Source organism: Silene latifolia, chromosome 11 (genome assembly GCF_048544455.1).
Source record: "Silene latifolia isolate original U9 population chromosome 11, ASM4854445v1, whole genome shotgun sequence".
Taxonomy (NCBI): Eukaryota; Viridiplantae; Streptophyta; class Magnoliopsida; order Caryophyllales; family Caryophyllaceae; genus Silene; species Silene latifolia.
The window spans coordinates 125,243,746-125,256,066 of NC_133536.1; the positions used below are offsets into that span (position 1 = coordinate 125,243,746).

The 12,321-nt window shown below is 41.2% G+C and overlaps 1 protein-coding gene across 1 annotated transcript; it reads right to left on the bottom strand.

The window, feature by feature from the left end:
* Nucleotides 1–7,024: 7,024 nt before the first annotated feature.
* LOC141613943 (uncharacterized) lies at nucleotides 7,025–7,558 on the bottom strand. Its single transcript, XM_074432685.1, has one exon. The coding sequence runs from the start codon at nucleotides 7,556–7,558 to the stop codon at nucleotides 7,025–7,027; it is 534 nt and encodes a 177-aa protein (XP_074288786.1).
* Between the last annotated feature and the right edge of the window lie 4,763 nt (nucleotides 7,559–12,321).

Consider the following 12,321-nt stretch of genomic DNA (forward strand, 5'->3'; position numbering starts at 1 on the left):
AAAACATTACTCTCAGGAATCACTAACCCACTCCATTCTTGAATCAATAGCAGAATCTTATTACTATAAGAACAAGAGAAGAAAAGGTGAGCATGGTCTTCATCTGAATCTAAGCAAAGTGAATAAAGTAAGTCACTGCAATGATACATCCTGCTGAGTCTGTCTTTAGTCAGAAGACGGTTTTGAGCATAAAGCCAGCTGATAAACTGATGCTTAGGGATGCCATCAGAATGCCAGACTACTCTATGCCACTCCACAGTAAGATCCTCCTCTCCTAGCCACTTGTATCCTTTAGCTATAGAGTATGTACCATCAATTTCAAGCCAATCATGATTGACATACCCTGAGAGAAGCCTATCCTTAACCCTGCAAATTCTTTTCCATGCCCAACTGCTGCCATGAGGTGGTTTGTAGTCAGTCCAGTCCATACCTTTTAAATAAGTGCAGTGCACCCATTTAACCCACAGGTGGTCCTTCTTATCCATCAACCACCAAACGTATTTGCCCACAGCAGCCACATTCCATCTTCTTAAGTCACACACCCCTAATCCCCCCTGTTCCTTTGGTAGACATACTTGTTTCCAAGAAACCAGAGCATTGGAAGAGGAGTGAGGGTCCCCTTTCCATAAAAAATTCTTGCATATGCTTTCAATCGTTGTCATTATACTGGTGGGAATGATGTATATCCTAGCCCAGTAACTATGAAGATTACTTAACACACTTTTAATCAATACTAACCTTTCTGCATATGATAACTTTTTCGTGCCCAGAGCTCTAATTCTATCCACCACCTTCTCCACCAACATATTGCAGTCTAAAGTGGACAGTTTCTTAGCAGAAATAGGGACTCCCAGATATTGGAAAGGTAACTTCCCTATTTTAAGACCTGTTAACTCTGCAAATTGTTCCAGCAGCATGTTTGGCAGTCCATTACCATAGACATTAGATTTTTGTTTGTTCATCTGTAGCCCTGAGGCAGCAGTAAAAGTACCTACAGCTCTCATTACATCAATCATAGAGTCCCAATCCCCTCTACAGAACACGAGCAAATCATCAGCAAAACATAAGTGTGTGAGGTTCCGCTTTTTGCAGAGAGGATGATGCTTGAAGCCATCCAGTTCAGCCAATCTATTCAAAATTCTTGACAGGTATTCCAGGCACACAGTAAATAAGAGAGGGGACAAAGGATCCCCCTGTCTCAAGCCTCGTTTGCCTGGAAAAAATCCAAATGTTTCACCATTCAACGACAATGAGTAATGAGGAGTAGTAACACACTTCATCAAAAGGTTGATGAAATGGTTAGGAAAATTAAGAGCCTTTAGCATATCTCTCAAGAACGACCATTCAATAGAGTCATATGCTTTTTGTAAATCCAACTTCATGATTACTCTAGGAGAACATATTTTCCTATTGTATAACTTGGTAAGATCCTGGCAAATGAGTATATTCTGCACAATATCTCTATCTTTGATGAATGCACTTTGATTAGGGCTAATGATATCTGGCAGGACTAAACTCAGCCTGTTACATAGTACGTTGGCTATACATTTATACATTATGTTGCAGCAAGCAATTGGACGAAATTGGCTCACATTCTTAGGATGCTCTCCTTTAGGAATAAGAGTCAAGGTAGTATTGTTAACCTGCTTCAAGAGTTTGCCAGATTGGAAAAAATCCTGAACGTCAAGAATCACATCACTCCCTATCACATCCAAAGTGTCTTTAAAGAATTGTGAATTGAAGCCATCAGGGCCAGGGGATTTAGTGCTAGGGATAGAAAAAATGGCCTGCTTAATCTCCTCTCCAGTGATTGGTGTATTCAGACTGACTATATGCTCATCACTTAGAATCTTCCCCTTCCTAACAGTGGGAAAATGAACTTTTCTCACATCATTACTCATCCCCAACAAATTCTTATAATAATTCTCAAAAGCATTATTAATGTCTTCAACCTGATTCAACACTCTACCATTGACATCCTCAATTTGAACCACTTTATTAGCAGCTCTTCTCTTCTTAAGGACAGAGTGAAAATATGCAGTGTTATTATCCCCTTCTTCCAACCATTGTGCTTTAGATTTTTGAAGTAGGAAAGCATTCCTTGCATCTTCAAGTTGCCTATAGCCATCAGCAGCTTTCCTTTCAGCCTCAATCAGCTGAATATCCTGAGGTTGGGTCTTGAGTTCAGCCTGGATTGAATGTAAAGAAAGTAACATTATATGAGCATTCTTTTCAATGTCATGAAAATTGTTTCTGTTCAGCTCCTTTAAGTCTCTTTTCATAGCTTTCATTCTTTTCACCACTGTATACATTGGAGTCTCATATGTTCCATTATTCCAATGTGTAGTGATAATATGTTTAAACTCTGGTGCACTTGCCCACATGTTAAAATATCTGAAAGGGACATTTCTCTTCCTATTATCTTCATCTAGCTGAACTATGCAGGGACAATGATCATATAAACCTTCAGGGAGGAAGTTAGCAAATGACTCTGGAAACAGATGGAGCCACTCATCATTAATTAACACCCTATCTATTCTACTATAAACTCTGGACTTGGCCTCTTTTTTGTTCGTCCATGTGAAAAAAGAGCCCACAGCTTTCATATCCTCAACACCACAATGTTGTACACAATCCTGAAAAGGAGCAATCTCAGCTGATGTAATCTGAGACCCAACCCTCTCATTTGGAAATAAGACATTGTTAAAATCTCCTCCTATTATCCAGGCTCCAACAACCTGTGTTTGATAACGTTTCAAGGTAGTCCACAGTGTCCTTCTTTCTGCAATCTTGTTAAAACCGTATACATAAGTGATCCAATACTCCCTATTCCTTCCTCTATCAGTAACTTTGGCATGGATGGTTTGAGCACTAATATCCTGAATATCTACCTGATAAACCTGAGGATTCCACAACATCCACAATCTTCCTCCTCTATGACTTTGATGGTTTGTGCAAATAGCCCAATTATTACAAATAGCATTACTTACTTTCAACCACTTATTACTCTTAATTCTAGTTTCAATAAGACCAAATAAATCTACTTTATTGATATGCAGAAATCTTCTAATATCCATCTGCTTATTTATTTTATTAAGGCCTCTTATGTTCCAAAAACCCAGACTACCCATTATCACTTTGTTGTCCCTTATCCTTGCCCATCTCCTTATTCTCAACCACTGCTTTCTTCAAGGAATGTGTGACTGCTTCCAAATAAGAGTGTCCTCCTGGAGTAACAGTAGGAGGGTGATTATCCTGTCTACTCAGTTGAGACACCTGTTGAACATGAGTAGTCACTCTTCTATCCCCAATAACACCCACATTAGGAGTAGTCACCTTCTTCCCTTCAGGTTCTACAACTTTCTTCCTCTATACTTGAGCAACCTTTTTTGAGGCAGGTTTCTTCCTATACTGTCCAGTGGCATGATCAATCCCATTACAAGTGTTGTAAGTTATGGGAAGCCAGCCATATTCCAATCTGATTTTCTTTTCCACACTTTCCTCATCCAAGAAACACAAAGTATGAGGGAAACTCTGGTTAACTTGGACTTCTATCATCAACCTTGCATACCCCAGAAAAGTTTTCTTCTCAGTTGTTTCATCTCTCCTGATTACTTTACCTATCAGTCCACCAAGTTTACTCAGACATTCCTTTCCCCAGAACTTTAGGTCAAGACCCATCAATTTAACCCAAATGGGTAGGGTTTCCATTCGTTGTTTCACAAGTTCAGTTCCTGCAGTCCACTCTTTAATTACAACTGGTTTGTTATCAAACATAACAAATCCATGCTGCAATACTCTCTGTTGTATAGCCTTCGTCTTAAACCTCACCAAAAATATTCCATTAGGCATAAACGACACCTTATCATATTCATCCTCTTTCCACATACGTTTAACAAAGCCATCTAAAACGTTCCATGGCGGGTTTGCTCCCACAACATAGCCAAAAATAGACGTGGACCAGTAAGTAATCTCTGCTTTAACATCCTCGACAGTAAGTTTAAGAAGCGGAGTATCAGTTACCTTGGCAGAACGACGTCCAACCACCGTCCACTCCTGCTCAGGAACTGTTGGTTCTTCCACTTCAGATTCCACCGGGATATCATCAAATTCTTCATCCAAGTCATATGGTTCAAGTGTTTCCACCGTAAACTCCAAAACCCTAGCACTAGTGCCAGTGCCTTGAGTTTCAACAGCAATATCCTGTGACTCTTCTGCATTAGTAACTAACGTAGCTTTAGTTTCAGGAACAATTGTAGTAGAATTAGTAATTTTATTATTAATTTTAGAATTATCCTTGAGACTTTGTTTGCTAGAATACTCTCAAGACACCCTAGGATGTGTCATATTAGTATCCTATGACCCATGGACTAAGGCCTAGTCAAGAGTGCCTTCTGGTGTGATAACTCCTTGGCTACCGTTTATTCCAAGGTGACCCTTGATGCCATGCAACCGTCCTTACACTTCTATCATCATATTTTGTCAACAAAAAGGGAATGGGCACAAAAATGTTAAATTGAGTTCAAGCAATCAATGTCAAAAGTTTGCAAATTGCATCTAATGAAATGAGGAGCAAAAATAGACTCTTATGCTTATAATAGAAGTACCCTTGCTACAAATGGGGTTACTTTCAAAATGTTCAAAGAAATGCAAAAGTTAAAAATTCCAAACATAAAAAAAGGCATGAAATGTTCTTAATCATCAAATGTTACAAAAATGGGAAAAATAAATAAACCCAAGAGCAAACTACTATCATGAAACTCATGTACATTGAAACCCTTTTATCCGTTGGTGATCCTATTTTGTTGCATGGTGGAGAGGGGACGACCCTTCTTCTTGTCTAGGCAAGAGGGGGAATTCCGCGATCCTACAGTGTTTTCTAACACCATAGGGAATTGACTCTTGACAAAAGCATTTAGGAATTATGGACAAAGGTAACCTAGTTTAACACAACTTGGAGGTGACTTGTTTGTATCCTCTTGAAGTTAGTAACTAGGAGAAACAATATCTATGGTGGAGTATGTATCCTTAAATTGCTTCCCTTATAGATGATTTCCGCCACTTGGATGAGGAAAGTGCCAATTCTTTTGTAGATGCATCCTTTTACTTGTTTTCATGTGATTAATGTTTGGATGCATCACCATTTTGGCAAGCCCCACCTTGCCTTGCAAGAAGGCGTCTTACCTCAAAGATGTCTTGTTGTCAGTTGAAGGGGCGGAGTAAGACCCGCTAATTGTCTCACATCGGCTAGGTTATAAATAAAGGTCATAGTTGTAGTCACCTCTTTACTCGGGACGAGCAAAGGTTCGGTTTGGGGATATTTGATGTGACTCGTATTTGCACACATTTAGTCCCCTAACTAGCCTTGTTCTTATGCTTTCTTGCATACATTAGGGTCGTTTCTTATCTTTAGCTTCCTATTTCGCATATGCTTTGAGGTTTTGTGTCCTTAGTAGGAGAGGAATGCTAGCCTTGCATATATTGAGCAAAACAGAGCTAAATAGATCGCATCTAACGACCAAGCAACAGAGAGGAGATCAATACTAAAGACCTAAGATCAATAAAACAAGTATTTGGGCAATGATGAAGGACCCCCAAGGCACCTCAACGATCCCCACGCATCATGAGGCAGCCAATTGAAGAAGAAGCCAAACTGACTCTTGAGACGCGCGTCCCAATCTCGCCCCGAGCGTCCTGAAGATTGAAACGGGCGTCCCAAGACTCAGCCCGAGCGTCCCACATGCAGGTTGGGCGTTTTCTCTTACAGCATGGGCGTCCAACAGAGGCAGTTCGAGCATCTCCATGGAGGACTTGCAAGTCTTTAATCTTCATTTTAGGGACTTAATCGTCATTTAAGCCCTTAGTTACCCTAATACTTGTACTTAGTATGAATACTCCATTGTATTAGGAGATTATTACCAAGTTTTAATCAAGTTTTATTACACAATTCAATCTTAATCACATCTAAATCTTTCCTTAATTATTCAAGTGTTCTTAGATTTAGTTGGGTAATTTGAAGATTATTTGGGTTTATTTGAGAATTGACAACTCTTCATCATTCATCAAGTTTTCTTCTATTATTCTTTGCTTTATATTGGATCATCTTAAGTTGGTATAATTCCTTTTACCCTTTGTTTAATCCTTGTTTATTGTTTTACTCATCCATCATGTTTAAACTTGTTAATATGATTGACACTCTTATTTGCCTGGTTTCCAGGATCATGAGTGAGTAGTCTCATAGCTAGGGTTAATGGAGGATTAGGGGAGTTAATCATGGGGTAGATATTTACTTAATAAGTTCATATTATTACTTGCTTGTTGTAGTTTCAACTTATGCGCATGTTATGCTTGATGAAATGGTTGATTGACAACCTAGAATGAATCTTATCCATTTAACAAGACTTGTAAGACATAAACCAAATCAAGGCTTGTTAGACCATGCATATAGTTGAATAGAGAGAATTAAGTCAACTTGTAGGAGTTGTAAAGTCTTGATCGACTCGGCTCCGAGACTCAAAACTTCCTAGGAATCGTAAGATATAAACTAACTCGATTCCACTACAACAATAAATTGCTTGCATCTATGAAACTTGTTTATTTGATCTCACCGTGATTCCCTTATGAGCCCATGATACTCTAGTGCTTTAATCAATTGTTTACAACCCCATTTGCTTGCTTTGCTTTACTTTCATCTGTTTACATTTCCTTTATTAAGTAGTTTAGATTGCAAACCTCAAACTCAACCCAAATTGTGACACCCAAGACATAGCTTTCTACAACCGATAAGTCAATACAATACCCGTCCCTTGGGATCCGACCTTTACTTACTACTCTACTAAGAGTAGTTTGTTGAGATAATAAATAATGTTTGATAGGGAGAATAGACGACATTCAAACCCCTCATCAATGGGTTGAGGGGCAGGCCCGGGAAATAACCCCAGCGCATCAAGATGCGATTGACTGTGAGGTTTGAGAACGGGTCATAATCAAAAGGTGTTGGTTCGTCAGTTAGGGCATTCACAGCTTAGAATCCCCACATTTCATTGTCGTTCTCTTCAATGACTTGAGAGGCTATCTCCTTTTTCATAACAGCTTTAATTGGGGATGCAGAAATTGTGATTGTCTTCCCGTCGAAGGGGATCCTGATTTTATGATGAAGGGTTAATGTGACGGCTTTGGCAGCATGGATCCAGGGGTGTCCTAGAAGCATGTTGAATGATGCGTCGATATCGACCACTTGGAAAATGGCTTGCCTCTCCAAGGGTCCTGTTGTGATGGTCAGGGAGATGAGGCTTGCGACCTTCCGACGAGTGTCATCGTAGGCGCGAAATCCTTGATTGGTCGAGATTAAGCCGGATTCCATGATCTCCAGTCTATGAGCTGTTTTGAGGGGAATGACGTTGACTGAGTATCTGTCATCCACCAGGACCATGGGTACGTTCTTTTTCAGGAACTCCACGGTGATGTACATGGCCAAGTTATGGTCGGCTCCGAAAGGAGGGATATCTTCGTCGGAGATGATGGTTGGGGTGTTCAAGTCACGGACATCCCTGGTCATGTGAGTAACCACTTCTTCGGGTGAGGAGGTGGAAGGTACTGTCAATTTCTCTAAGGCTTAAAGAAAAGCATGCCGGTGCTCGAAGGATGTGGCGATTAGTTGCCAAATGGATATTTCGGCCTTGGCCTTCTGAATTTGCTTGAGAATTGAGTTCTCGGGAAATCTGGGTTGAACGTCCACGTTCAGGACGATTTGGTCATTGGTTGTTGTTGGATTATTTATTGAGTTGTCTGGGTTCTGATAAGGGTGTCTAGATTGATTAAGGTGATCAATATCTTTGGCTCGTTTGCCCTTTCCCGAGAATATGTAGACATCCTCTACGTCGTCTCTCCAGATACCGTTGATTTCGGAGTCCCGAGGGTACCTTGGAGGGGTATTCCTCGGAGGATAGTTTTTTTTAGGGTAGTTTTTGTGGGGATAGTTTTTGTGGGGTTCATTATGGTGAGTTTGGTTATTGTGGGGTTGATTATTGTGGTTTATGTTGTGAGGTGCATGCCAGAATGGTCACTGGAGTAGTCCCTTCTGGAATTGGGAGCTTTAGGTGCTTGGAGAACCCTTCTTGGGCGTGGTGCCGGTGTTGGTGGGTTGACTATCAGCCGGCGGTAAGCATCCTCTAGCCGGGTGATCCTTTCCGAGAGACTGGCTATGGCTTCTTCAACTTGCTGAAACATGGCGAGCATGGTTGCGGCGCTAAATACGAATATCCCGTCTGGGATGTCCTTTTCCAAGGTATTTACCTCGTCTTCAATTGGCAAGATGAGGTGTGAGCAATCCAGAGTTGGCTCATCATCGGAGATGGCGTGGATTCCCAAGGGGTTTGTTTTGTTGTTTGGTTTTGCTGGCGGAGGTAACGATAGTTCTCTTTTTTCGATCATATCCTGAATGGCGTGCTTCAGCTTGAAGCAAGTTTCTGTGTCGTGGCCTTTGCCTTGGTGATAGTGGCAATATGCGTTAGGGTTCTAAAACCGGGTTTTCCTTGCTTCAAGCGGGTCCGGAGTGGGACCGATTGGTTGCAGTTTCCCTTGGTCCATTAGCCTTTTTAGGGCGCTAGCATAGGTTGACCCCAATTTGGTTAATGTCCTTTGGGGACGTTCAGTTTTCTTTATGTTTGGTTCGAGGAGGGTGCCCTCGTCAATCTTGTTTTTTTTACCATAGAGACGAGATCTAGTTGATGTAGATCCCTGATAGCCTCTACCCGTAGTCCTGACTAGAACGCCCTTGCACAGGTAATCTTCGATACGGGTCCCGAGGATCTGTAGATCCTGGAAGGTTTTGATGTTCTGATACCTCAGCAGGTTGGCATAAATTGGATGAAGGTTTTTGACAAATTTCTCTGCCAAGGTTGATTTTCTCGGTTTACTGACCAATTGGGAGCTCACCATTCTCCAACGGGTTAGGAATACGGTGAATCCCTCTTTGTCATTCTGAGTTAGGAACTCAAGAGTGCGGGTGTTGGCTTGAATATCGACGTTGTCGACGTATTGTTTAGCAAATTCAATGGCAACTTCGTCCCAAGTGGTAATGCTCTTTGAGTCGAGGGAATAATACCATTGACGGGGAATCAGATTCAAGGACGATGGAAAAATCCAGGTGAAGAGTTTCTGTTTGACCCCTTTGCTGGACATGTAATCTATGAAGGCCCAGATGTGATTGAGCGGGTCCTCCCATCCTTTGAACTTAGGCACATCAGTTAACGTAAAGTTGTCAGGCAGTTGATCCCCGACGGGTTCGAACCTTCGATTGTTTTCGAGGTGAATGTTTTTTTCCACGGGCCAAGAGTTGCGCTTTCAAGAGCTTGAGCCTTTTCTCAGTTTTGGTCAAAGGCGGAGTGTTGTGTTCTTTGGTTTCATTGTTTTCTAGAGTGTTGATACGGGTCTCAACGCGATCCAGAGTGACCTTAAGGGCGGTGAGCAGGCTGGCTAGCTGAGCAGTTGCGAGATCTCTGTTGTCATCGTTGTTGTTATTGTTGGATGAAGCTAAAGATGGGGCCATGGTTCTAAGGCAGAAAAATGGCTCACGTTACATCCTAATCCGACACGTTATCATGACTAAACGCGTACAACACAAAGGACGGAAAGACACTTTGGACCCAACGAGATGAGGGCAACCGTGTGTGGCGCCTCAGGGCTAACTCGATTTATGGTGCGACAGTGTTGACTAGACTTTGACTTGCGTTCAACATAATGGCATAAGGCCGTTGAACGAGTCTTGAGGTGAGATGACTCATAAGTAAAGACTCATAAGTACGTTTGCTTTGACTTGGTAGACACGAAGCGGAATTGGAGTGGTGGACTGAAATTTTCGAAAATAGAAATTTTCCAAAACGTTCATTTTGTTGCTTTATGGACGGCTTTCGAAGAGTAGGGATCTTCAAAGAGTCAGCCAGTTGAAAAGGGTTGTCTTAGGTTTGTTTCCAAAAGACGGTTTGAGCTCAAGTTGCGGTGGCTTTGAAAACGGTGTGTTGTTTCCGAAGACGGTTTTGAAATCGAAAATTGTGCGTTTTGAATCGAGGTTTGAAAGGGGTTGAAATTGTTGTAGTCTCGAGAACGGTGTGTTGTCCTCGGGATTTGAAAAGCCTCGAAAAAGGTGTGTTATTTTCGGGTTTTGAAAGGGCCATTATGTCGGCGCAAAAAAGTCCATTATGTCGGCGTAAAATGGTTTAAAATCCGTGATTTGAAATGGCCATTATAACGGCGTGAAAAGTTGTTTTTGGAAACGGTTGTAAAACCGGTTTTAAAATGGCCATTATGACGGCGTGAAATGGTGCTTTTGAAATGGTTGTAAAAAACCGGTTTGAAAATCGTTGTTACGATGACCTAAAAAGGTTCTTTTAAAACGGTTGTAAAAACCGGTTTAAAATCGTCATTACGATGGCATAAAAAGGTACTTTTGAAACGGTTGTAAAAATCGATTTGAAAATCGTAATTATGACGATATAAAAAGGTGCTTTAGAAACGGTTGTAAAAACCAATTTGAAAATCTTTATTACGACGGCATAAGAAAAGGTGTGCAACGGTCGGCGAAAGTCGGAGGTTTGAAATGGCCATTATAACGATGCAAAAAAAAGGTGTTTTTAAAAATTTAGAAATGACACGGATGGAATTATGATCACATAGCATATAAGCACTCACAAGTCATTATATTATGCATAATGCTGACACGGGTTTTGGCTGAATAAGGGTGGGTTACACAGCAAGCGATCAATCCCTGATTTTCGAGAGGGATGCCAATCCAAACAAACTGTATAAGGTTAGCGCCCTAGCCTCGTGCACGAAGGAAATGAATGCTCTTTGCCGAACTAAAAATGTGTAACGCCAATGGTATGCTTGATGCAATCGGGATGAGAAACGCGGGGATGAGAAAACTCATGCCGACGGGACGAGCCAATTGGTCGGTAAAGGTTAGGTTATAGGCTCGGACAAGGAACGCGACTTATGACCCTAATATCAATTAATGCATTTCAACCAAGTCCTCGTTCGAGTCTCACCATCTAGGGATCTCAAAGACACAAGTGTCCTAGTTTGCCCCAGCGGAGTCGCTAATGTGTGGACGTAGGCCCACCTACACTCCAAGCCAATCTATGGATGTGCAGCAGTCGGAAAGACACGCTCGGCGGCGTAATAAATGCCTTCGACCGGATCGTTTTAGATTGGTCGGTTTCATCCCGGTTGGGTCTCGAAACGATGCAAAGATGTTCAGATTCGCCACTAAGCAATTATGGGATGCCTGGAAACCGTTTGATTCCACTTTATACCTAGGTCAATCAAGGCAAAAAGCAGTGCTTGACATAGGTACTAAAGACCCTCTTTAGCATCCTATCGCTAGAATGACTCTCGTTCGCCCTAGATAAGGTTGTACACTATCCAAAGTTATGAGTAAGAGGTGAAGGTACGTATTGGGAAGCCCTTTAATCGGACACCCAATCCCGCTCGCGGTATCGGCCTCCACTGATCGATCTTGGTTGGTTGAATGCAAAAGTTGATAAAACGGGCAAATGCATGAATTCGCATCCACAAGTTTAAACTTAACATGTGAAATTTGATATGTCGGTTGTTTATCCAAATATCAAGTAATTGATGTCAAGTTGGATTAAATGTTGATTTGTATGCAAGACGGAAATTAAACATCCATTTACCGAGTTAGGTTTATGGTGCATAACGTGATCCATTTGTCTTAGAAAAGTGTTTTGCAAATATATAGTGTAAAATATGGACTCATCAATCTGATCCGTTCTGTATTCGGGTTAACCGAAGTCGAGATCGTCCTAGACGAGTGCAGGAAAGGAAACAGGAGCATCTCCAAGCAACCTTTTGAGGCGCGAGCCATGGGGCGATGCAAGGGACCTTGCCCAGGTTTGAAAACTGGATATCAAGAGACCTGTTTAGGCGCGAGTCATGCAACGGCCTAAAGGGTGTATCTTTGCTGTTTAAATTGTTTTATGAAATCGTTTGCAATAATTGTTTGTGAAAGGGTGTCAAAACCCGTTTTGTTGAAAAGGTCGTTGAGACCGCTTTTGTGCTAATATGACAAACGAGACTTGAATAATTGTCATTATGTTGACAATATTCGATTTCGGGTTCGGTTTTGCAAGCTTGACATGAATAGTTTTGTAAGAAAAGAGAAAAAATGTTTGATATGAACTAAATATGTTAAGTTCATTGCTTTGCAAATATAATGTAAAAAGATGCTTTATATGAACTAATTATATTAAGTTCATTGCTTTGTAATTAGTCAAAGTTCATCATCGTACTTGGATTAAACCG

Bases quoted from the DNA above. Each gene is read 5' to 3' on its own strand.
- LOC141613943 (XM_074432685.1), bottom strand. From the start codon at position 7,558: ATGACCAGGGATGTCCGTGACTTGAACACCCCAACCATCATCTCCGAC.